At 46.8% G+C, this 27,051-nt stretch overlaps 1 protein-coding gene across 1 annotated transcript in view; it reads left to right on the forward strand.

Moving 5' to 3' along the window:
- Nucleotides 1-5,432: 5,432 nt before the first annotated feature.
- The window catches only part of CDH13 (cadherin 13), a 1,019,316-nt gene continuing 997,697 nt past the window's right edge, over nt 5,433-27,051 (forward strand). Inside the window, exons 1-2 of the mRNA XM_047077419.1 lie at nt 5,433-5,512; nt 5,821-6,517. Coding sequence (XP_046933375.1) covers nt 5,433-5,512; nt 5,821-6,517 — 777 coding nt within the window. The remainder of the gene's footprint in view (nt 5,513-5,820; nt 6,518-27,051) is intronic.

Genomic DNA, 27,051 nt, shown 5'->3' on the forward strand with positions numbered 1-27,051 from the left:
GTAGTGGAGAATTCTCTAGAGTAGTGGTTCTCAAACTATGCAAATAAAGAGTTTGTACAACACAGGTTGCTAGACCTCACCCCTGAGTTTCTAAATCAGTAGGTCTGGGAGGAGACCTGAGAATGTTCAGTTTTAACAAGTTCCCAGGTATGCTGACGCTCCTGGTCCAGGGGGACACTTTGAAAACCACTGCTCTACCAAAGTGATGTGGAGAGGATTCTCAGTGTAGAAATAACCCCAGTAACTAATTTTGGGTAAGGGAGACACCTAGAGGGGGGTTTTAATGGCTACTAGTTCAAAGGATAAATCTGGTGTCTGAAGTCCCAATTTTGCTACTAAGGAGGGATTGAAGTCCTAAATACAGGGAAACCATCGAAGTGAGATGGTCTAAAGTCATTCCTGATTTTATTTCTGTGTGAGAGTGGAAGTCATGATGGTATTAATTGTATTCACGGAGGACACTGTATTAATACAGTACCCCAAAAGCTAAAGGAGTGTTCTTATTCTTAGTTGTCTGGGCTCTTCATCCTTTGAGGAAAAGTCAGAAGGAGTGACACCTTCTAACCAAAGATTCTTCACCAAAGATCTCTAAGCACCTACATGCTCACACTATAGCCTCTGTGGAATGTTCCTTACTTTGCCTAATCCTGGTCTAGACTATTGTAAGATGACCTTGCCTTGTTGTAGGATGAATTGGATGGCCACATGGGAGTGGAGACTGTCAAAGTTATAGGATACTTTCTACAAGGAAGGATTGAACTGTCAACATCAGGAAGTATTTCTGGTAGGGAAGTATATGTAGGGGGTGGGTTTCCCATCAGCATCACACATTGTTTAGTTCAGAAGCCACTTAATTTATCTTCTCAGCAAAAGTCATTTGGGCACCTACTGTAAACCAGTGTTCTAGAAGCTGAGCATACAGAAGCAAAAAGACAGACTTACCTGCATTTCAGAGAGATAGACAACAAACAAATGTAATTATTGGTTAGGTTTCGCTATATAACTAATCACCTCCAAATTTAGAGCAATTATTTGTTTTTACTTCACATACCTATAGGTTAAATGACCTGGGTGGGGCTCTGCCGGGCACCTCTGGGTTCATGGAGGTCATTTCTCTCCTACAACCAATGAGATAACACATGAATGTTCCTCTGAAGGCATTTCCTTTGAATGTTCCTAGTGACGGCAAGCTGAAACACACAGGGCCTCTTGGGGCCTGGGTTTATAAGCGGCACATCGTCACTACTGCCTCATTCCATTGGCCACATCAAATTCATGTGGCGAAACCCAGGGGTGAAAGGTGTAGATGCAGGTTGGAGTGAAGAACTGAGCAAAGTGACCACTTACGGTATAATAGTAAGCAACACAAAGGGCCATGAAGAAACATAAAACAAGTTCATGGCTCAAGAACAATCCTGGACACTACTTTTGGGTGACCAGGTATCGTGGGATGGTGTATTGTCATAATCTTTAGAGGTTTTAGCGGGCGATCCCATTGGGAGGGATGTAGCTTCAGCCTTACACTATTGTTCTGCTGTGCAGTGTGGGCTTCCCTCCTTTCTGTCCAAATATATCTTAATTATCAAGGGCTCCTGGCACAGCCGATAACTGTTGTGTCGTATAAGGCATCTATCTGGTTTATCCTTGTTCTGTGCAAATGCCTCATTACAGCAGCATATTCAGAGGGTACCCAAACTTGAGTAAAGCGTCTCTTCTGGAAGATACAGCAGTTACCCCCTTGCCATACACCCACGTCCATGTGCTTGTACACATAATACCCAACCAGTGCACACACACACACACACACACACACACACACAGCCTACACACACACACACGGCCTCCTTCACACAGCCAGAAATGATGCCTTCATCCATGTCAGTCAAGGAGAGACAAGAATTTTAATCCCTGGCTTCTCAGGATACAGCTCCTGGATGTTGGATTATCATCAGACCCCAGGTTCTGGGGTCTGCATTTGGACACAAAGCCTGTGCTTCTTGGAGGGGGGTGCTGGCCTAGGGGGAGGTAAAGCAGGGGTTATGAGGGGGTGGTTTCCAGCTTCAGTACTCACTTGCTGCCATCAGTGCATCCGTCGGCCAAAAGAATCCCATTAGGGAGTTGAAGGGAAAACAATGCAAAACCAACAAAAATGAATTTATTCTTCAGAGACCTTTTACCACCAGAGTGAAATGAGTTTTCTCCTGTCTTTGTTGGACAAAACCTGACGTCCTGTGTTTGGTTAAATGCATGTTCTCTGAGAGTAGAGGGGAGTAGGGGATTGAGGGGAAAGGTAGCATCCACTTTTACAGCAATCCTTGGAGTGCTATTATATTATCATTCCCATTTTATTGATGAATAAACTGAGCCTGGGGGAGTAAAAGCAACTTGCCCAATGTAAGTGGAGTCTGGAGTTCCCAATCCAGGTCTCATTTTGCAGACAAATCTTTTCCACCTTCCTAGCCTTCATGGGTTTCTAACGGTGAGCCTTAAGGCCAAAGAAGACTCTTGAAGTTAACTCCTCTTGACCCTTAAAATACAAGCTGTGGGGACTGAAATATGAAGGGATGGGAGTGGCCCTTTGGGCATGCTCACTTGGAATCAGGTGTGGTTGGCTGGAGCCACTCTGCCTGCTGGTAGAACAACTCAGGACAAAAGCCCAGGACCTTCGTGAATGCCTGACAGGTCCTGGCTGGAGATGGAGTCAGCAGATTCTCACAAATCTGCATCTACCTTCACTGGTATCATCAGGTGCATGTGGTCATCTGCAATCTGGGAATCACAGCCTCCGGTTACCTGTTGTGGGTCAACACATTCATTTTCTATGTAGATGATGAAGCTGAGGTCAGACTGGAAGATTGCCCTTGGCCGAACCAAGCTCTCTCACCTAAGGTTATTGTTCTTGGGGAACAGCCACCAACGGACCCACTGGAGCACAAAGACACAGCCCCCGACTCTCTTAGGGTCGTCTCTGAGTGGAAGGCCTCCCTAGCCTCAGAGTTCCCCTGGGACTGGCTGAGGCATCTAAGGCCACTGCAATCCCCCCTGCCGATCTTGTTTTCCTTCCTTTTGCAGCTGTTGTTCCTGAGGACACTCCTGAGCAAGTCACCTGCACAGATTTCCATCTCAGCCCCTATTCTGGGGAAACCAACCTGTCTCACCCTGACGATTAAATGCTCCAGCCTTGGAGTGGCACCTGTCACTTCTGCTCGCAGCTTATTGGCTAGAACGGGTCACACAGCCCCATGCTGACCACAGGGGGGCGGGCAAGTGCATCCTTGCACACCCTCCCCTTAGGACTGCTTCCCCAACCGAGGGACTGCTTGTGGAAACATGGCTGGATCATTTCCGCCATCTTTATCCCTTAGAGTGGTCTATCATCTCCCAAGCTGTCCTCTGCTCTCTGTCTGCCTTTGCGTCTGCTGAATCCATGGGCTTAGCTCAGCTGGTCCATGACTGACAAGATGGCTCCTGCTGTGGCATGGAGAAAAAACCAGGGTATTTCAGGATGCCTTGATGTGAAGGCTGCCTGACTCCAAAATATCCCCTTTTACTTTTTACCAGTAGGCAAGTTGGGTGTAGGTTTCCACATGCACGAATTCCAAGCTGGGACAATCGTATCTATCAAACACTGTGACTGCAACTCTCAAAGGCTCAGGATCAGTGCCTACTTAGGCAAGAGGACAGTGGAAAGTTGAAGAGACCGGAAGAAGCGTCAAGATGCACCTTTTCTGGGCTTTTCTGGAGGTTGTTTGGCCAACATTGCCATCTGATGGGCCAGCTCCAGCTAACGCAGCCGGGAGGCCCCCAGCAGTCACCTTGGGGCCATGTGAGGCAATCTTGTGACTCAACAGCTGGCAATGAAGGAATTTTACAAAGTGCATCGGTTTACATTTATTGAGTAGTTATTTTGTCACTTAATCCTTGCCACCACCTTATAAGTTCATATGATTTATATTTTCATTTCACCAGTGGACAAACAGAGGCACAGAGGGTTTGAGTAACTTACTCATTGGTAGCAGGGCTGGGGGTTAAGCTTAGGCAGTGTGGCTCTAGACTCATTGTCCCACTCCTTCCTCTGCCACTTAGATTGATTAAATCTAGACATCTATTTCACAGGCAGTAATGACGTCTTCATGTTTTAGGCCCTCTGCTAGATGCTGGGAATACACCCCAGTCTATTGGATCTCCGCATGGTCCATTGCTCTGTGTCCTGTTCTATTAGATATCACATAATACATTTATTCTAGGATTTAGCTCTAGGAGGAAATTTTGCCAGTGGATATTTGTATACTTTTTTCTAAAATAAGAACTATGTAATTTACATGTTTCTTATTGCTTTGGGCACCAGGAAGCTCAGATCCAAATCAGAGCAAATATATTAAAGTTTAGGTTTAGCATTTCAGGTTTTTGAATTTTTCCTCCCAGTCTAGATTTTTAATTTTGGTTGCATCAGTTCTATTGCAGAAATTTCCTTTATTTTAAAATAACTTACATCATTTTTAGAAGGAGGCTGCATGGAAATGACAAAGTGAGATCTTTACTGCATAGTCTTAGATTCTTACTGGGAAAGGCAGACCTATATATTCCTCTGACCCTCATTCCCATAGCACCCCACTTATAAAATTCCTTGAGCAGTGGCCATGACTATCCCCCATTCCCTGGGGATAGGTAGGAGCTTCTGAAAAATCACATCCATATAGGAAAAAAAAAGTTTCCTTAAATCATGGCTCCAACTTTGGTGCCAGATGCACATTTGTGGAGTAGGCGGCCAGTCAGATTCTCACCTGAGCAGTTAATAAAATCTATTGCCCCTTGATGGATTTTTTTTTCTGCAAGCTAGAATTGATCTGTCGTATTTGTGATTTGTGAGATGGCAAGGAAACACCAAACACCATCATGACTTGGGCCACAGTTGGAAAAAAAAAAAAAAAAGAGAAAGAAAGGGGGGAAAATCCACCGCCAAGTCTTTCCAGGCGTGGAGAGGGCTGGAACTGCTGGGGTCATTTTATTTGATTTATTGGAAATAAAGTGGATCTTATTAACATTTTAATAAAGAGAATCTTTTTGCACTGGGCTGGAAGTGTTCGCCAGTCCCCGGCGCAATTCCATTCTCTGCAAAAGTGGATTCGGCTGGCGTTGCCCAGCGTGATTTGTGAGGCTGGGCCCCAACAGTCCAAAAAGGCAAAAAGGGCTGCCTCCTCCGAGGGGCTCGCTCTGTGCGAGGTGCTCGCCCTGTATCTGCCATGCAAAACGAGGGAGCTTTATGAAGGAATCCGTCTTGTAAAGCCATTGGTCCTGGTCATCAGCCTCTACCCAATGCTTTCGTGATGCTGCCGCTGATCTATTTGGGAAGTTGGCTGGCTGGTGAGGCAGAGCCTCTCCTCAAAGCCTGGCTCCCACGGAAAATATGCTCAGTGCGGCCAAGTGCATGAATGAAAACGCCGCCGGGCGCTTCTAGTCGGGCAAAATGCAGCCGAGAACTCCGCTCCTCCTGTGCGTTCTCCTGTCCCAGGTAGGGAAGAGGGGCAGCCGGGCGCGCCCCGCGCCCCGTTTCTGCATTCCGATCGTCTGGCGCCGGCAGGGAGAGGGGGCTTTCGCGGGTCGGGGGACTGTGGGGCGCGGCGGCGAAGAAAGCCTGGGGCTACAAGGGAGGTCATTCCCAGACCCAGAGATCCTCGGGGCGCGGGGGGGGGGGGCGGGGGGGCGGCGGTTTCCCACTCCGGTGTGTGTGTGTGTGTGTGTGTGTGTGTGTGTGTGTGTGTACGTTCAGGGGAGGAGGAGAGAGCTCCCGAGTCCCCCCCTTTTCTTTTCCGCAAGCAGGGGCGACATTCTCGCCTACATCAAGTGGGGTAACTTTGATTCGCCTCCTCCTCCGGTGGCTCATGTATCGGAGAAAGACTCAGTTGGAGGCGACTCCAGCGAGTCGTGGTTTCCCCAGCGCAGTGCCGAACAGGGGGAAGCGCAGCTCCGGTCCGGATTGCGGGCTGCCGGGCTGGAGAGGCCGGCCTGGCATCGCCGACTTCCCGGGGCGCCCGGGCCCCCTCGCCCAGCCCCGCGGCGCGCAGGAAGGCGCCTCCCGCCAGCCCAGCGCTGCAGCCCGGCTGCTGCTGTCGCTCAAAGGCGCCGACTCTGGCCGCGCCCGCATCGGGGTTCTTTTCCTCCCCGACCTCGGGCCCAGAGCGCGTCCTCCCCCGCCCCCCGCCAGGACGCAGGCCCCAGCCCCCCGCGCCCCCTTTGTGCAGCCAGCTGGAGCCCCGGCTCGGAGCCCCGACTGCCGCCTCTGCTGCCTTCCCGGGCGGGCGCGGAGCGCAGAGAAAAGTTCAAGCCTTGCCCACCAGGGCTGCAGCTGCCTGTTAACCCTCGGAGCGCTGAGGCGCGAGGGAAGGGCCGGGGATCCGGGAGAAGGCGGGGGGTGCGGTGCGACCGAGACGTGATTGTCCAGCTGCCGCCTCTGGATCTCCAAGACCTCGGGAAGTTTGTGTGCAGGAAAGCATACTCCGAGGAGGCCCGACCGGAGGTGCGGGCCGCTGAGGGGCACGCCCAGCCCTGTTCTGGGGCCTGTGGTTTCTGAGAGAGCAAGGCTACTCCGTCCCGGAGGCTTCCCTTGAAGCCCGTGGGACTCGGGATGAGCTGGCAGCCTACAAGTGGGTGGGTAAGATCAAGGCAGGGCCGGGCAGAGAGGAGGGAAGGAGACAGGGAGTGCTTTCGGGTGCTAGGAATGGGCGTTGAGTTCCTGGCCAGGACTCCTGGGTGCCAGGGGCCTGGGCACATGTGTGAGTGTGCGGGAGAGAGGGAGGGTGAGGCAGGCAGGATCCCAGGCTAGGGCTGGCAGGGATGTGGGGGTGCAGGGCATCGAAGGGAGGCCACTGCTGGATCCATCTTGGGGTTAGACTTTGGAAAGGGGCCAGTGTCCCAGGAACGCAGTGACCATGTAAATGACTTAAAGTGGCGGCTAGTAGGTGGATGCCGGTGTCTGGGGACGGGGTAAGGTGCTTGGCTACGGAGCCCCTCCCCCACCCATGCTTTCCGTCTTCCCTGGATACACAGCCCCCATTCAGAACTGCCCAGTTACACTCCTTTCCTAACAGGGCCTTGCTGCCTGATTCTCTTGGGGGGGGGGGGTGTCCCTGTAACCTCAAGTCCTGCCACAAATCTTATGTGTATCTGTGGACCAGTTTTCCAGACTTTCTGGACTCCAGTGGTCCCTGAGGCTGTATGTATGTACATATATCCCTATTTAGCAGGACGGTTCAGAGGATGCTTCTGATTCAGACAGATCCTCTCTGCCATATGCTACTGGTACCACCTTGGGCACGTTGTTGAACATCTCTGGGCTTTCTGATTCTCCACTGTAAAATAATCTCTCCGCCTTCCTGGGATCGCCAGGCAGATTGATTGCATTCAACAGGATGTCCTAGGTAATGCATTTACCATGAGGCCTGGCACACTGGGAACTGTTGGTGTCTGGGAGCACTTCCCTCCCACCCTTCCTTTCCCTAGGGCTTTACAGTCCTTTTCTCTCTCAGCGTGCTGGGACCTCAGTCAGGGTCGCAGGGCTGGCCCAAAGTTATGCCTCCTTTTGAGCAAGACAGACAATGCGGCAGCACCCAGCAATCCCTGTGCACTAGGGGCTCCTCACAGGATACCTTTTGCAAAGCAACTGGTGTGTCTTCTCCTGCAGGGCCCAGCCAGCACAGGTGGGTTCTGCAGGCTGTGAGCTCACTCAGTTCCTAAGTGTGGGGCAGCAGAGGTGTTACCAGGAATCGAATCGCCTGCTCTCAGAGGCTTGTTTCTGTCTTACATTATTACCCGTAATCAGAGCAATCGTCCACATTAGGACGCTAAGTGATATCCTGGTTGCAACAGCACCTTGCAGAGAAATCATTTTGGTGTAATTCATCTCATGGGCAAGAGGTTCCAGGCCACAGCTCCGTGTGCCATAGGGAAAAGCGGGGAAAGTCTTAGAGCCTTTGAGTCCACCAGCGAAAACAGAACTTTCTTGAGGCAGAGAGAAAACATACGGAAGGGAAAAACAATGTAATAAAGCAAATTAGTCACTCGGTCCTAAGTGGTGTTCAGGCAAGCATGTATGTGTTTTTCCATCACAGTTGTAATATTCTGGGTCTGGCTTTGGAAGCCATCAATCTCTGTAAGTTTATTGGCTAGGTTGCTCTTTTAGGCATTTTGGAAAGGGGAAGAGGAATTCTAAGCAACAATGGCTGGAAGCTGGCAAAATTGAGAGACAGTGGCCTCTCTTCTCCCCTGGGGTGTTTTGGGAAAGGCTGTCCCAGAAGTGGCCTCTGGCATTTGGCTATGATAAATAATGAGTGTGAAACAAATCAAGGGAGGCATGACATAGAAATTCCACTGTAAATATGATTCCCCACCCCCCTATTTGGGTATGGCTTACAAGTAGCCAAAAGTTCTAACAATGAATGAGTAATCCCCCAAGAATTAGAATTTTAGGGAGTGGTTCAGGTTTGGAGAGCAGTCACTTGGGAGTGACTAAAAACGTTCCACAGGGTTCTGAGATGTTGATTTAAAATGGGGCTCTTTCTTGGAGGCAGCATCTTGGTTTTCAGGATTCTAAATGAGAGCCTGTGTGTTTTTGTACCCCCAGAACATCATATATTGTAGTTTAAGGGCAGTGTTTATTTGCAGAACCTTTCTGATGAGGAGAAAAGATTATGGGAGTAGCAGAGGGCACCCCCAGCCCTGACGTGGGGTCCACATGTGACAACCCATAAGATTTGAAACACACTGGGGAAACAGAGACGTAAGTGGTGAGAAGAGTCAAAGTGGTAGAGTTCAGATGGCTGAACAATTTTTTTAGCAAGTTCCCGAGGAGATTTAATAAACTGCAAGGCTGAATATGTGATCTGGAGTTTATGTAATGCCACAGTCTATATTAAAAGCCCAACAGTCATCTTAGCTAATCTCTTCTGCTCTGCTTCCCTCCCTTCTCTCCTTTGCTATCTTTAGCCCTTGGGTTTTCCATTAAATAAAATCTAATTCCTTCTAGAAGTGTCTCCTATGTGTTATAGTAAAATTGCCTCACAAACCAATGTACCCAATAAGTGCAGTATCTAGAAGGACTGGCATTTGCCTGTGTGCATCGAATCTCAGTTGGAAGTTTACTGTTTCAGCAAAACTACGGGTAGGCTCTTGAGAATATCCTTCTTTTCTTTCCCTCCTTCCAGAAAGACCGTTGCTTGGGAGAATCCAGTTTATTTCCGTTCAGTGGAAGGGAAGGAAAATGCCAAGCGATGGATTCAGTGACAGTCATATCGTCGAAATAGCCAGCAGTGTTTCCTATTTCTTTGTGCCTGTGTCCATCTCTGTGTGTTTTGATCTTGTTTTAATACCTGTTGAAAAATTTCTCCAGAAGAGGGCTCCATCCACAGCATTACAAAATTCTGAATCTACAGCTGCTATATTTTAAAGAACCCCAGCGTAGTCGCTCTATCAACACACTACTCTTCTCCTTATTCCCAATTATTTTCTGGAAGCTACCCCAATGAGAAGTCCTACCATTTTGCTCTCAGTACCTTTCCTCCTTTATTCCCTACTCTAGTTGCTTCTGTTCCGTCTTATTCTTCAACTACGCTTCCCCTCTGAGTATTAGAGCAGGGAACATTTCAAAGACCTTTGTAGACAATACAAAATGAAATGTGAGGAAGTTCTGAAATTTCCTGGCATTTGATTTCATTTGGACCTGGTTTTTCTCTTTAGGCAGCCAAAAGGCAGGCACAGTTACCCCACTAGGTAACTACCCAGAAGAATGACTCATGAGCCGGATTCGCTCACCCTCCGGCACCAGTTGAAAAGGAGAGGGAAATATGTCTGTCATCCAATTACAATAATCAGTTGGGCAGAATCAAATCAAGTGACCAGTGGTTTTGGCATTGTTTCCACTTAGCTGCGGGCAAGGTGCCCACGCGCCGGGGAGAATCGGAGCCTCCTGAAGGTTGCTGCCAATACAGTTGCCCGCAGCCTGTCTCCTCTGTAGCTACCTGGGGATCCCCTGGCTCCTCCTCCCTGAGCAGACAGGACAGATGATGATGGGCTAGACTGTAGGATCCCCTTCACTAGGCACTAAGTAGTGGCTTAGAGTAGAAAGCAGCTGCTCTTCACTCCTGAGAGAAGCAGCTAAGGGCAGGCCAGAGAAGAGAAGAAATGGCATTTCAAACTTGAAACTTGGTGTTTCACCAAGTTCATGTTGGTGAATGGGTCACCCTTTGGCCCAGCAGGTTGAACCTCGAGACACCTGCCTGGCAGTACTAAAGCTCACACATCCCAATTCTGCAACTCTGGCTTCTGGGCAAAGCAGCCACAGGCCAAATATAGATTATGGATGTGTTTTGTTGGGCCCAAATGTTTTGAAAAGTTGGAAATCGTACATTAAAAACAAATCCAGGTCTCCTGCATTTCTTAAAATGTCAGAAGGTCAGGGAACCTGAGAGCTGCCCTCCCACTTGGCCACACTTCACTAGAGGGGAGTTACTACTGCCCCCTTTAGGCAGGGCATGCCTCTGTAATTTGCCACAGTTCCCACCAGCCCCTAGTACTCACCCACCGGTTGTACCTGCTTATTTTGCCCCATAGCCATTTGTGTTGGGAACTTCCGCTTTCACAAATTTTGAGACTTAATCGCATTGATGCGGTGTGTGTGTGTGTGTGTGTGTGTGTGTGTGTGTGTGTATGTGTGTGTGATAGGCTATTTGGAAAGGAAGGGACATGCCTCTTTTTGATCACTGTGATTGAACTAGATTGACACTTGCTTTGGAAGAACAAAGGGGACTGCACCTCCTTCCTGAGAACATTCCTACCATCAGTGCCGTTGGGTGACTGGGGGTACCCAGAACACCAGGACACCCAGATCATTGCTCCGTGTGTAATAGTTACACCCAGAGAAGTGATGCACCGCAGCTTTGAGTCAGTCAGGGTGTGGGTACAGCGGAGTGTTGGTACAGCCCAAACATTGCTCTGCATCAACAGTCCCAGGGCTCTGGGATGGCTTGTAGGCCCCAGTGCGCTGTTAGACCAGGAAGCATCTGTGCCCTTGGAGTACAGTGACTTTCTGGGCATTGTCATTCCAACAGTGTTGCTCACCTACAGTATGAGTGTCATCAGAACATCACAATAACTTATTGTACTCAGCCCTGCAGGGGACTCTGGGAGCACGGAGCCAGCTCTCAGAGCATTTGTAACTTCAAGGTAACGTTAGTTCCAGAGCTTTGTTGCCTAGAGTACTTTTATACACAGGACATTGTCACCCCTACCACCAACTGGAGTTTGTATGATGTTTTTATAACTGTTTTTAATACTTAACACCCACTATAGTCTACCCATAGTGTTAATGCTGTAATTGATGTCCTTGGCTCCATAAATACTAGACTAATCTGTCCACCCATCCTATCCCAAGAGGTAAGCCTCAGATAACTTGTTTTCCTTAGCCTCAGACCTCAAAGATCAGGGTAAATATAACTACACATATACAAAAAAAAAAAAAAAAAAAAGGTGATTGTTTTTCCTCCGTCAGTTGCCAAGAGAAGTCAAATTCCTGAAAATTAGCATTAGGAATAGGCACGTTTTGACATGTCATGTCTCATTTCAAAGGCCTCAGCAGGCGTCACCCAATCTGCTACAGAAGCACAAAGCCCCTGTGTCTCCCAGCTGAGTGGAGGCCGGGCTGGGGTGCAGGGCCGCAGCTGTTCAGCCGAGAGCAGCCCCTGCCACATGCCTGGGCAGGGCCAGGAAGTGAGCTCAGCCTCTGGAGGAGCCCAGGGACCCTGCAAGGAATGTGGCAGACTCCATCCCTGCCTTCTGCGGCCTCCGGGCCAAAGTCTCTCTCCTCTGGGGGTGGCAGGGAACCGCTTCTCCACGAGCTGCCTGACGCGGTGCCTGCAAGTGCCTGGAGCTTGGGCCTGTGTGGTAATCTCCCTCTTAGCAGGAGTAGGGCCTGCAGAAGTTTGCCAGACCCTGCCCGCGGAACCCGTGGATGGCTCAGGCCATACAGGCTCTGCCTTCAACTGCCATGTGCTGCTGGGCATCTGGGATCATCTAACTCAGGGGTTGCAAAGGGCAGCCTGTGGGCTAATTCTTGCCTGCAGCCTGTTTTTATAAATAGTTTTATTGGAACATAGCCATGCCCATTCATTTATATAATTGTCTATGGCCGAGCGTGTGCTATAACAACAGAGTTGACACCATATGGCCACAAAGCCTAAAATATTTACTATTTGGCCCTTTACAGAACAAGTTTGCTGACTCCTGTTCTGACTCAAAATGACAGCCAGAGGGACTGTAGGGAACTTTCTCAAGGGGCAGGGAGCCATTAGGGATTCAGTCATCAGGGACTGTCCCTTCCAAGCCCCAAGCACTCAAACAACTTGACTTTAAGGAGATTTACCTGGGACTGAGTGGATCAGTAAGTATCTGTGATATCCACAGAGGACCTACTATGTGCTCAGGTTACGACTCCTGGTAAGGCCGACTCAGTCTCTGCTCTCTTGGGGTTCAGGCCTCGAGAGATCCCTGGGCAGTGGAGATCAAGGTCAATTACTGAATAATTCGAAGCAGAGAAACTGCTATGACCGAAGAAGACACAGTTGTGTGAAGTTGTGCTGTTCTATCCAGTGTGCTGGTCTGTGCCTCGTCTTTCTCCCCCACTAAAACATAAGGTCCATCACAGCACATGCTGTTGTCTGATTGGTTTACTTCTGCATCCCTAGGGCCTAGGACAGTGCTGGTGTACAGCAGGCCCTCAGCAAACGTGAATGAATGAATGAATGAATGAATGAATATAAGAAAGGCATCAGATCCAGATGAAGGACCTGGGAGGCTTCCCTGATAGCCTGATGCTTGATCACAGTCTGGAGGAGTAGTGAGCCTTGCAGACAGGGGAATGCCAGAAGGTGTGGGCAGGGAAAAGCATTCCAGGCAGAAGGCACAGCCTGGGGGAAGTCTCTGTGTGGGAGGAAATAACCACGATAGGAGGAGCAGTTGGGTGGTGCCAGAGCCCCTGGGATTTGGCAGCCACCACAGGGATTTTGGTGTTTGTCCTGGAGCAGTGGGAAGCCATTGCAACTAATAAGGGGAGGGTGTGGAGTGACAAGGTCATATTTTCACTTTGGAAAGGTCACCCTGGCTGTAGTGTGGGGAATGGATCGACACCGGGTACGAACGGAAGTGAGAAGCCAGTCCAGGCCTGAGGTCGCAGGAGTAACAGTGCAGGAGAGAGGAAACAGACGCACCACCCAGAGCATCCAAGAGACATTTAGGGCAGAACCTGGCAGGGCTCGGTCTCTGGGTTCGCAGATGGCAGAGCACGGGCCAGGGAGGGGTGAAGTAGCGAGCTTGAGTTCTGACTCTTTCAATTGGCAGGGAGCTGCCAATTGCCCAAAGAAGGAACCCAGGTGTTTGACATCATAAGCAGGGTCTGAGGGCCGTTTCCATGGGGCTGTTAGCCAGCCTGCACCAATGCTCCTTGGGAGGGGCATCCCGGGCCCTCATGACACCCATGCTCATGGATCCAGTCCGTGTTCGCACCTGGGACGGGCACTGTGGGGGCCTGGAAGTGCCCTTGTCTAGAGAGACTGATGCGTCGCCTCTATAATTAACCAATCTCTGAGGCTTTTCATGCAAAAGATATTTGGGAGAAACATTGCCAAGCCCTTTAATCGTTTCTTGAACATTCAATCAGCAGCACTAGAAATATTTCTTACATGAAGCAAATAATGATCTACTACTTTCGGCAATCTCTTTCCGAATGCTAACAAGTCTTCATTTCTGCATGTTGGATGTGGCCTTGGTGACTCTTCTGTTTCCAGATGCGGTAGAATCTTCAGCTGGGTGCTGGGGAGTAGTATGCTGGTAAATGTTTAAAAACTGGCTCTCTCTCTCTCTCAAAAAAAAAAAAAAGAAAAAAAGAGCAGCACAGCTATGTTATCCTCCAAAGATGAGGGATACACAGGTGTCTGCTCCTTAAGTATTTATTGAGGAATTTAGGGAATTCGTAGGGAAACAGGATGGGCCTGGAACCTGTTCTCAGGGGGCTTGCTACCTACAGAGGGCAACCACAAGAAAATAAATAGCTGAAATAATACGAATTTGGTAATTGTTACAATAGGAGACAATAGAGACTAAAACAGCTCAAAGGGGTGGTTGCTGTGACCTCCCTCCCATCCTTCCATTTTGCCCTCCCTCCCCCACCACTTGCATCCATGTTTTCTTCTTTCTTCCCATAATTATTAAAATCTACCAGGGGCAGGGACACCTGGGGGGCTCAGTTGGTTAAGCTCCGGTCATGATTTCGCCGTTTGTGAGTTTGAGCCCCGCGTGCATCTGGCTCTGTGCTGACAGCTCAGAGCCTGGAGCCTGCTTTGGATACTGTGTCTCCCCGTCTCTCTGCCCCTCCCCTGCTCATGCTCTGTTCTCTTTCTCTCAAAAATAAATAAACATTAAAAAATTAAAAAAAAACCTACCAGGTGCCAAGAATGCTGCTGATTTGGGGATGCAGAGGTGAATACAACACCTGGTCCTGAATAGGGCCCGTGCTGGAGGTGACTCAGGGCCTATGGTCTGCTAGGACTCAGAGGAACGAGCGTCTCAGCTTGCTTCAGAGAGTTAGGAAGACTTCTGAGATTTTAAGAAGTGAGTTTGAATCCTGGCCATCTGCGTGCTGTGTGACCTCAAATGAGTTACCTTATTTCCCTCCTCTTCTGTTTCCTCCTGCGTCTGGACAAGGAGAGGCAGTAGGTGTAACTGCCCAGCAGGGTTCCGGTTAAGTCCACGTATGCTCATGACCCCATCCGGTGGCTGACAAATGCTCTATGGATGCTAAAGGAATGTTGGTGTATTAACTTGCACATACTGTGCTCCAGGGGAGCTTGTGGCTTGCAGGCACCACGGGGCCTTGGCCTTGATCATCTGAGTAACCTAGAGGGGAAGAACATGCTCGTGTATTTAAAATGCATGGGCATTAAAAAATAAATAAATAAAGTTTGCTTTCTAGAGAAGGATTTGCCAGTTCCCATATTGGTAGCTCCCCAAAGATGGCTCCCTTTGGGATTTCATGCCTCATAAAATCACTTGATCTGGTGGGATCTTATCTACTAGATGTATCTTCTTAGCAGCTGTTTCCCTGGAGGCTTTTTCAGGGCACTGTGTGTGTGTGTGTGTGTGTGTGTGTACATGTGAGCACCGTGAGCACTTATGATTATGATTTAAAATATATCAAAATACCTGTAGCAAATTTACTGTACAATTTATTGCTATGTGCTGGTTGCATACATTAGCTCAAATCTTTATTGCAAGCCTTAGGGATAACTATTCTTAACCCATTTTATATATGAAGAAAAGAAGTGCAGAGTGGTTGAGTCATTTGCCTAAGGCCACACAGCCCCTAGGAATGCAGACCAGGGATTGGGCCCATGCATTTCTGATTTTTGTGCATATGAGTTTTCCTCCATATTTCACTCATGTATGAAAGCTTCCTCCCTTATCCCCCCAAAGGTTGTAAGAGTTTTCTTCCTTGACTATTTTGTTTTCTGGCTCTCCTGGAGTTAAAATGGCTACTTGTAGTGACCCCATTTTTGAATTTCTGGTCTCTAAAAGTGGGCCTGGGACCTGGGCCTCCTGTCTGGGTTAATGATTGCAACCTTCAGAACTGGGTCAGCCCAGGATCAGTTATGTTGTCACCGAATCCTTGCTGTTGACCAGGGACCACCACCCATCCACACTGCATGCTTTGCTCAGCGAGAATGGCCGTCTTGTTAACAATAGCCACACAGATGCTGGGACTGAGCCAGGGTGTGGTTCCTCTGTGGCCTCCAGCGCAGGTAAATTCTCTCGTGGTAAATTTGCTGGCTGTTTCCTGTCTGCTGCTAAGCTCTGAGGCTGGATGGCATTCCTCCCCAAGGGTGCCGAGGGGCTCCAATGTTCCCTGAGCGCCACTGACTACAGCAACATTTTCCCCAATCCATAGGAAAATGAGAAATATACAGCCTGCAGCTATATTGAAACACACAGATCTATGGTGCATTGCAACTGAACTGAATCTAACCTGAAGTGTAGTTCTGTTTTACCAGAAGCGTTTTCTTTTTTCCTTTTAATTCAGTTTAAGTGCCTTTAGTCAGGGTAGCCATTGATTCAGTGAACATTTGTTGAGCACCTATTATGTGCCTGGCACTGTCTTATGTACTGGTGGCATAGCAGAGGGGCTCACAGGGCCTCTGTGCAGGTGGGTGGACACATTCTCACCCTGCCCCAACCCTCACCACTCCACATGGTGGCCTTGCATTGCTGCCTCTCTCAGGACGTTTGGATCTGTGCACCCCAACGTGTACATCTCACGTTTCAGTCATTTAACAAGTATTAGCTGATCAGCCACTGTGTTGCAGCATGATGCTTTACACTGGGTTAGCAACAGTGGTTAAGAAAGACGGGATTGCCTGCCTTCACAGAGTCTACCTTCCAATGACGGAGAGAGGCAGTAAACCACAAAAATAAGTAAATATAATAATTTTGGATAGTGATAGTGCTGTAAAACAATTGCATTTGGATAGTCAGTTGCTCTGAGTTTATCCACAGCCCTCCCTTGGGATGGAAAGTTCATTGTTCTGATGTGATGACCTTTTTAGTTTCAGGGATGAAATGTCCTATTGTTTGTAAATGAAGCTAGCTAACTACTGCCTATCCCAGTTTTATCTTCAATTTATGATGGTAAATAGAGTGGTAAAGTGTTGTTGCCAAACCTTTGTCCATTCTCTATTTTTTGTTTTTCTTGAAATTTTGCTTTTGGGAATCTAAAGATATGGCAACCAAAGATTTGCACTACAAGTGGGTAATCTCTTTCTGCAAAGAATAAAATATATATCTATAGAATAAAAATATGTCTCTCTTGCAGCTACTCAACACTATCCATGTAGTGTGAAAACAGTTACGTACAGTATGTAAACAAATGGGCAGGGCTGTATTTCAATAAAACTTTATTTACAAAATCAGGCAGAGCTGGATTTGGCCCTCAGGCTGTAGTTTGCCAACTTCTGATCAAATCCATTAGCCGCCTTACTGGTTGGTTAAACTGGGATAGGGTCAAGGCCAAGGAGAGAGACGAGACGTTTTCTCTGGCCTGTTGTTACCATGAGAACTGTGGCAGTTCTTTAGGGACACAGTATCACTTGATTATTCCACGTTAGCTTTGTTCAAGGTAAAGATTAACCATGAAACATCATTCTCAGACCAGCTCTAAACTATCTAATAATTTAGCTTTTGTAGTAATTATCTGGACTACAATTCTTAAGGCTTCCTTGCCACCCAAAAGTATATTGATGTTAAACACTGTATCTTAGGTTGTGTTCCCCCAAACAGTGACGGAGATACAGGCTTGGATGCAGGGAGCTAATCTGAGAGATGATCCCGAGGCACAGAAGTGAGGAACACGAAACAAGAAAGAAGGAAAGCCAATAAAGAACGTGTCATTGAGCTGGTTATGGTCATGAGCAACTAGGGCTCCTTAATGCCGGGGCCCCTCGGCACTGTGTGAAACTTGCTTCAGAATGGTCCCTTTGTAGGATGGGAGGCTGGGGTGAATATCCACTATCCCAGTCTTCCGTTGGTCAAGGGTGGCCCCTGGCACCATTAATTTCTCTGTGTTTCCCCACTGAACCTTTGTGGCTCTGGAGGAGCAACCATGGTTTTGGAAGAGTCCTGAGTGGGAAAGTAGAGAGGTGTGGCATGGACTTAGACTGGCAGTATATGTCCTGGGTAGGGCATGAGTATGTAAGAGATTTCAGTTGCCTCCCTTACACGTTACTGAAAACTTCCTTAGTAGAGCCAATGATAAAGGAAAGGGTCATGGTTGTTTTTTTTTTTTTTTTTTTTTAAACCTGCTGAGTTTGGTTTAGTACCTACCTGCAGGTACTCACTTTCCCACTAGATGGTACCAGTATGCCAAAGCCCTGGAATGCTACCTTAGGGCCTCATCATTGACATGGATGTATTCCCACTACTTATGAACAATTGAAGAATAAGCATGTTGAGATTGGAGGAACAGACTACAGATATTTGGGGGACAGAAGGTGGCAGGAAAGTGGAGGTTGTCTACATAGTTACCCTCATTCATTCATTCACTCATTCACCAACAAATCTTATTGCCCACCCACTAAGTACTTCAATGCTTTTCTCGGGATTGGGAATACAGATAAAAGCAGTGTACACGAAGTCCCTAAGTCCCTAAGCTGGTTGGGGGAGAGATAATAGAAAACGAACCCATAGATGCATGATGTCTGTCATGTGTTGAGTGCTGTGGAGAACAAAGTCAGTGAAGGGATGGACAGGGCAGGGAGAGCACAGCCCCTCTGGTGTCTGTCTGCCTGTCTTGTCAGCTAGTAGGGTGAAAGATTATTTCCATCTGTTTCCTAAACCCCATTCACCAACCTCTTGTGCCTCTCACCAACCTCTTGTGATTATGCTTATGTGGTTTATTTTCACAACGAGACTGTGAGCTTGTGGAGGGCAGAAGTTGTGCTTGGCCAACTGGAACCCGCTGCAGCCCACGTCAACCAACTGCTTGTTGGTTGATTTCATTTGTTGGGATTCATTCTGGATTGTTATTGTTGTGGACACACAATAGAGTCACACTTTACTCAGGGGTTAGAGTATGTTAGAATATAAAGTCTAGGTTTAAGGCAAACACAGAGTTGTCATTAACCTTGAAATATCTTAAGTTGCCCACTAAATTGCAGTGTGTGTGGTTTTGTGTATGCATCCCTGTACTGTAATCAGTATGTAACAATGTATAATGGAAGCCATAACGTACAGTGCATAATAAAGAATATAGGCAAGATATAATTTTATGGAATTTAATTGCAGTACTTAAATTGTTCTTTTTCCTTCTCTTTTTGGTGGAAGAGCTGGATTTCCATTAGTTAAATGTGCATATGATAAGCCTTCATTGTATTCATTCAAGCTGGTTTCTTAATCATACGATTCCCAGCAGGCTGTGTACTGGGGAGGGCAAGAGCTGTGTTCTCTGTGCTCTGTTCATCTTTGGGTTCCCACCACCGGTCACATGGTTTGGGGCAGAGGAGCAGCCTATTAGGTCATAACAGTAGTAGCAGCAGTAATGGGGATACACATCTAAGCAGTGCTTACTCGGAGCTAGGCCCTGTGTGAGTGCTTTCGATGTATTAATTAGCGCATTTAGTCCTCCTAAAGACTCTTTGGTGTATCTACCATGGTTTTAATTCCATTTCACAGATGGGGACATTCCAGGAGAACTGGGTAAAGGTCACACAGCTTTTGAGCTCTGGGGCTGACATTCAGACTTGAGCAGTCCTGGACACAAAAGGCCATATATATTGTATGATTCCATGAAATGGAAAGAATTGTTCAGAACAGGCAAATCCATAGAGACAGAGGGCAAGAGCAGTGGTTGCCTAAGACCCGGGGTGGGAGGAGCAGGGAATGGGAAGTGGGATTTCTTTTTGGGGGGTGGTGGAAGTGTTCTGGAATGATATAGTGGTGATGGTTGCACAAGTCTGTGAGCCTACTAAAACTACAGAATTGTAGGGGCGCCTGGGTGGCGCAGTCGGTTAAGCGTCCGACTTCAACCAGGTCACGATCTCGCGGGCCGTGAGCTCGAGCCCCGCATCGGGCTCTGGGCTGATGGCTCAGAGCCTGGAGCCTGTTTCCGATTCTGTGTCTCCCTCTCTCTCTGCCCCTCCTCCGTTCATGCTCTGTCTCTCTCTGTCCCAAAAATAAATAAACGTTGAAAAAAAACTTAAAAAAAAAACAAAAAAAAAACTACAGAATTGTATACGTTAACAGGTTCAACTTTATACAATGTGGATTATGTTTCAGTAAAGTTGTTGTTAGGGGCTCCTGGGTGGCTCAGTTGGTTAAGCTTCCAACTTCGGCTCAGGTCATGACCTTATGGTTCGTGAGTTTGAACCCCGCATCGGGCTCGCTGCTGTCAGCATAGAGCCCACTACGTATCTTCTGTCCCCCACTCTCTGCCCCTTCCCCCCTTGTGCTGTCTCTCTTTCTCTCTCGAAAATAAATAAGCATTAAAAAAAAAATAAAGCTGTTGTTAAACAGAAAAGCAAGCAAACCTCAGGCAGTCCAACCTCAGGGCTCTTGCGTGGCCACCCCTGACCCTTTCCTGCTCAAAAAGTGCCTGTGACGTTCTACTGTCTTTACCTGCATTAACCCTGCTATTCCTCAGTAGGTGCCTATCACCCACTTCATTTCAGAGATCAGAAAACCAATGCAGACATATACTGAGGAACTTGGGGCTGGCAGTTCTGGGCCTGAAGTATACCAGTTTTCACACGTTTCATTTTATTTTTTCAATGTTTATTTACTTTTAAGAGAGAGAGAGACAGAGAGTATGAGTGGGGGAAGGGCAGAGAGAGAGGGAGACACAGAATCTGAAGCAGGCTCCAGGCTCTGAGCTGTCAGCACAGAGCCTAACGTGGGGCTCAAACTCACAGACCATGGGATCATGACCTGAGCCGAAGTCGGCTGCTTAACCGACTGAGCCACCCAGGCACCCCTCACATATTTTATTAATTAAAAACAACCCTGGTAAACCAAAGCTGCAGGCAACTTGGCCCATCAGAAATAAAGCAATGTTTTGCAGATTTGCAAAGTGGATTAAGATCCCTCTCTGCTCACTGGTCATTCTTCCTCCCTGGCCCAGGCCGGTCTGGTGTAGAGTACTGGCAGTAAGGCCCAGAGACTTTAGGGTCTTAGTGTGTGTTAGTGAGGCTGATTTCTAAAAGTAATAAACATAAGTGGCCCAGGAAAGGGGAGAATAGGGGGAGGGGAGAGAGCTAATTGACATGCTAAGTGTCATTGTATTCAAGTTGACACCAGATTGCTGAAAGGATTTATCCAAATTAACAAGAATGTTTGGCACCCCTTGGCAGGCTCAGTTGAAGACTTCATGGCCTGGCAATGAGAAGGCATCTGAGGTCTAAGGCAGGGGAAGGAGCTCTTTGCTCCTACACTTGGCACTCAGCACCTCCAAATCCAGGCCCCCACCCCACCGAAAACATTCCCCCATCAGCACCTGCCACCCCCACCAGATGTCTCTTGATTCCCAAGCTTCCTAAACATGAAATATATTCCTCTCTGTCTTCACTCTTGTGTTGATGATTTGTATTTCTCTTTCATGCTTAAAATGCAGAGGGATGAAGTCATTAGCGGAGCACTGTACAGCAGGAAAGAGCAGCAGGGCTTGCCCCTGGATCAGTCCCAGGATGCCTATTTTGTGCTCCTGGAGGGTGTGGATTTATAAAGACAAAGCTGAGGGACTGTAAATGTCTTCCCGAATCTCTAGTCTGGAGGAGCAGCTGCAATTTGGGCTGGAACAGGAGCTGGGATTGAAAGGGTTCTGGCTGAGATCTGGTTTCCCAGGTGGCTGGCCTCTGGGTGGCAGGGACTCTGCTGGGCCCCCTGGATTCCTTAAGCTTTCCCAAGGAACAACAGGTGACTATACAAAACCACATGCGTCTATGATTTTCCAATGTACTGTTTTGTATTCTGAAGAGGTACTGCTTCCAAAAGAGGTTATTAATAAGGGTTCTGGGAAAAAATAAAATATTGCCTGACCTAATATTTTGGGAAACTCTGGACTTACCCATAGAAATGAAACAGGTTGTGTTTTGTTTTCCACAACTGAATGTCTCTGAGGCTTTAGTGAGCATTTAAGGCTCAAAGAGGGGCTCCCTAAGGCTGCATTTCCAATGCTGTTGCTAAATTCCCAGGGGTAAGGGAACTCTTGCATAGAGTATGTCACGAGATAGTGATGCACAGGCTACATGTGGGAAACAAATTGTGGACTCTGGGGTCTCTGAGTTTGGGCCTTCACCATCAGGACCAGCAGTGTCAGCATCACCTGGGAGCTTATTAATGCAATCGTTCACCCAGCATCTACTTATTCAGAGCTTCTGGGGTAGATCCTGCAATCTGTATCTTCACACATATGCCCCCCAGGGGATTCTGATGTTCCCTCAAGTTTGGAAACTGCTGCTCCCGTGGGTTTTGTGGGGAGAGAGACCTTCCTGATGTTGTGCTGGGTGAAGGAGGGAAACATTTGCCAGGCTCCTCCGAAGAAAGTGGAGATTACAAAATGCAGACCACAGAGATATGGGAGTGGAGGCTGAAGGTTCTGCTCTATCCCATTATGGCCACGGGGTGTTGACTTCTGGGAGACCCTAAGCTGTGTTCACAGAATGCCTTCAGGGACAGCTGTGGTCCACACAGACAGTCCAGAAGACCTGGCATGATGACAGAAGAGGCATCTGGGAAGTCTGTGTAGGGGTGGCAAACTCATCTTAGGTTTTTATCTGGGATTCTTTAAAAAAAAGATTAATAGGAGAAAAGCCAGCAGCTTATTAATATGTATACCACATATATACATAGTAGATACCCAGGGAAAACATGAGTAACTTGCAGAGTTGGCTTGGAACTCCAGCTTAGATACCATCTTAAGCTAAAGACAAGAAAGAGAAAGGTGTGGGGAGGCCAGTTCTGAGGATGTAATGGGATTGAAAACTAGAATGAGGTTTGTGACGCAGGGTTAAGTCAGTGCCTTCTCCATTGATAAGGATCTGAAGTTGTCTATAGGGGATAGTATCTGTTCTTCTTGGTGGAAAGGGGAGGAGGGACAGCTTTGTAAATTCATGTCCTGTTTTTAGGCAAATAGGAGGAAGTCAGTAAGGTTTTCTTTTATCTGCTGCTTCTCAGTTGCCTTCAGGTCAAAATAATCCTTATGACAAAGTGGCATGTTTAGGGTGGCATATTCTTCTATCCTTCATCTGACTTAGCAGCCGCCTACTATGTGTGCATAGTATGTAGTGTGTGTATGTATGTATATACATACACATATACACATAGATGTATACATATATACATATATAACACATGCATACACATAAAATAGATATACACAAACACACATATATAACACATTCATATAAATACATGTATTTGTTACATATATACACATATAGTACCTACCAAGACCTAGTCACTGTTGGCAGCTACTAAATTCTAGGCTCTACTCTTTGAATTAAGTTTTCTAAGGTGAATCAGACAGATCCAGAAGCTGCATTTGCTGATCTTGTAGAGATTACAGACCCGAGGGGAGAATGACAGACAGTGACACCGTGGGGTCTGTGAGAAGAGCTAAGTCTACAGCTATTGGATTTTGAAGACCATCCAGGATAATTCTTTGTGTGCCATTATAAATCTTTGCTGATCTTTCTGATATTTCCCATGATTCTCACTTGTGAAATATATTCTAAATGAGTTGTTCTCAAATAGGGGCATTTGTGCCTCCAGGGGGCATATGGTAATGCCCGGAGACAAGTTTGCTGTTCACAACTGGAGAGAAGGTGCTATTGGCACTTGGTAGGTAGAAGCCAGGGATGATGTTTAGTATCCTACAGTACACAGGATGGCCCCCACCACAAAGAATTATCCCAACCCAAATGTCAATAGTATGAGGGTGAGGAACCTGGTCTAAGTATAGTGCTTCATACTCACCCAACACACATGGGAAAATTTGTCTCTACTCCATCCCATTCTAGAAGCCACACCCTGAAGTTGGGTTTGTGGAAAGAAAACTAGCAGCAAGCCACTGTACATGTGTAATTTCTCAAAAGGTCAAACCACGACTCTCTGTTAAATATAAACATTAATTCATTAATTTGTGAGGGAACCGATAAGATGCTATGATGGTTTCAAAGGGCATTTGAGAAGCTAGGGTATTTATGAACAATTTGGCAAAGAAATGTTAGAATGAGAAATTATGTTAGTTTCTACTGGATGAAAACCCACAAGTAACTGGAAGCTTCACTAATTCTGAGGCTTTCCATCAAGATTAAATAAGGAGTTGAACTAAGAACATGTTTCTAGACATCTACTGGTGACCCTTGTCCCTCATTGATTTTCAAAGGGTTTCCATCCATCATTGTGGCCTTGTTTACAAGCTTTGGATAATTTTTTTCTGATTCCTCAAACATGGTTTTTAATTTACTAGTGCTGCCTTATTTGAAATAGTTGTGAAATATGGGGTAAAGAAATGGAAATCAGTTGAGGTCTAGGAGATGGTGGAAGGAGAGAGTCTAGTAGGTCAAGATGGCTGCATAGATGCCAACTGTTAACTGCCTTCAATGAGGCATGCACTGTGCCATATGCTTTCACTTAACTCTATTAGGTGGGACTTGCAATTGTCCACAACTACCGATGAGGAAATTGTGTCAGAGGGAGAGTCAGAATGTCAGTAGCAGACATGTGCAGAGTAAGACTGAAAGGGTGTGGGATCAAGACCAAAGAGGGGAGAGATGAAAGGAAGGGGAGCTGTTACAAGCTTGAGGGAAGCATGAGTCCATTTAGAGGCAGAAATACTCATAGCATATTCAGGGGGCAACAAGGAGGCTGTTCTGGGTGACAGTAAATGTGAACACAGTGTGAAATTGGATCAGTGCTAAGGGATGACACTATTAATAGTATCCATGTTATTTTAGCCAAAGGATCTCACTATTGCTACAGGGCAGTTTCTGGCAGTAACCCATGGTGGTTAAGAGCCCAGGCCTTGGGGGAAGCTGGAATTGCAGTTTGGACCTCAGCTCTGCCCCTGGAGGGCTGTGTGGCCATGGGCAAATTGCTTAACATCTCTGTGCCTCAGTTATCAGATCTATTTAATGAGGGCAACGATACCTACCTGATAACACCTAGGATGGGGACTCAAGACAAATCTTGGCTGAGCAAATGATAGACCCTTGGAAAATGGCAGTTGGTTCTTTAAGGAGGTGAATAGGCAGGATTTAGCAGATGATGGTTGTTAGCCATTGGTCTGTTCAGTGTCACAGTCTCAGTCTGAGTTCCCTCCAAAGCAGATTCTGAAAGGAGGGTTTGAATGCAATTAATTCACCTGGAAGGTGGTCCAGAGAAAACTGGAGGGGGTGGGGAAGTGAGGCAGGGAAGGGAGGGCGGCCATATGAAGTGTCTTCTATTTAGCCAGTTGCTACTGTGGCTGCTTGGACCTTAATTCCCCTGTGGACCCTTGGGAGCCAGTGTGGAGTATTTCAGAGTTATCCCACCTGAGGGGCATGGGATCTCTAGACTTTATGTCACAGATCCGGGTGGGCATTGTTTTGGAGCTTCCCCAGGTGGCATTGATATTGGGCACTACTGGACTTCTGGGTATGGACTCTGGTCCTAGAGAAAGCCATCAGCAAAGAAGCGTGGCATTTTTCACTTGGATGTGGGGCCAGCCCTCTAATGGAAAGGCCAGAGGGATATGTGCTTGGAGGTAGGTGGGAAGCCCTCAGCATCTTCTGTAGTTGGTATCAAAAGGCAAAGAAACAGTAATGCTGTCTGGGCCAGTGATCTACATCTGATAAGTTAAAGGAACACAGCTAGGTATAGAGAAAGATATACAGAAATACTTGTCTGCATTGTATGTGATAGCCCAAATTGGAGACGATAACAATAGTCAACATCTATTGAGTGTTTGCCGTGTGCCTGGCTCACCTAAGTGCTCAGCAAATAAGCTAAATTCTAGCAAATGACAACTGGTTAAGTGATTCAATGGAATATTACATAGGCATTGAAGAGGGCAGTTATGAAGACATAACTGGAATGGAGAAATCGCCTAAGTGAGAAATGAATACGGAACAGGAGATTCTGTGTGGAGCAGGGTTCCTAATAAACAAACAAACAAAGACTCTGTATATGGGAAAGAGGGATGAAGTCTGTAAGGAAATTTATCAAAAATTTTGTTCATGTAATGGGTTTGTGAGTGATTTCTTTCCCTCTAGTTTACAAATCTCCACTGATGTGCATGTATTACATTTATAATGAAGAAATAGAGTAAATTCAAAAAAGTGAAACAAGAAGAGAATAACTTCTAAGACATAGGTTGTGGAGATCCAGCAGAGGTTTTGAGGAAGGGAATGAAAAATGATATTTCAGAAAAATTAACCCGTGGGTGGTGTGGAAGATGGCCTGGATGGGGGAAGACCCAAAGTAAGAAGTTCAGTTTGTGAATGTATAAAGGCCACAGAGAGTGTGGAAAGGAAACCAATTTTAGAGGCTTGGTAGTTAATGGGATGATGGGGAAGAAGTGGAAAAAATGCCAGAAATGATACCAAGATTTTACTTTAAGAGAGTTTTATCAGTGATTCTGAGTGATATAGGGATTACTCTGACATCATTTCCCCTGCCTATAGTTGCACTGTGTGGTGTGTGATAGCAACCAATTTGAGTATATGCCACTAGTAAAACATAATGCAATTTCATCTAAGAAAGAAAATTAGCAATGAAACAACAAACATACATTGAGCACCTCTTTGAGCCAGGTTTCTTTACATCTACTGTCTCATTTAAACCTAACGGCAATCCTATAAGTTATGTTCTTAATGTTTCTGTTTTACAAGTGGGTTAATAGAAGATCAGAGAGGTAAAGGGATTTACCCAAGGTCACAGAGATTCTGAGTTCAGATAATCGTTATTATCTTATGTACATATGTATATATGGATGGATGGATGGATGAATGATGCATGGGTAGATGGATGGATGGATGGATGGATGGATGGATGGATGGGTAGATTGGTGGGTGGGTAGATGCATGGAAGGATGATGGATGGATGGATTGGTAACCACATAATGGGGGAGAAATGTAGGGTACTAAAATGTCAGGGTAGAAAAAAGGGAATTTCAAGAAGAAAGTTGCAGTTATCTTAGAAGGTAAAGAAGGAAGGAACTTGGCGAAAGTGCTAGATTCTGGAGGAAGAAGGTGTGGTCACTAGTTCTTTTTATGAGGACCATTCTAGTCAAGTAATGGGAAGTTGCATGAGGGGCTCAGGGGCCAGGACATTGTGATAGAAATCTGTGGAATGAGCGGCCAGATCATGTAGGAGCTCAAAAACAGGCACAAGCCTAAGGGATGGATGCAATAATAGGAAAGAGGGGTGATGTAAGGGAACAAAGGGAAAGATAGGGGCGTGGAAGGAGAAATGGAAAAAGTAAGA

The sequence above is a fragment of the Lynx rufus genome, unplaced genomic scaffold (genome assembly GCF_022079265.1).
Source record: "Lynx rufus isolate CCGP_SWC_20201006 ecotype Redwood Valley unplaced genomic scaffold, mLynRuf1.p SCAF_16, whole genome shotgun sequence".
Taxonomy (NCBI): domain Eukaryota; kingdom Metazoa; phylum Chordata; class Mammalia; order Carnivora; family Felidae; genus Lynx; species Lynx rufus.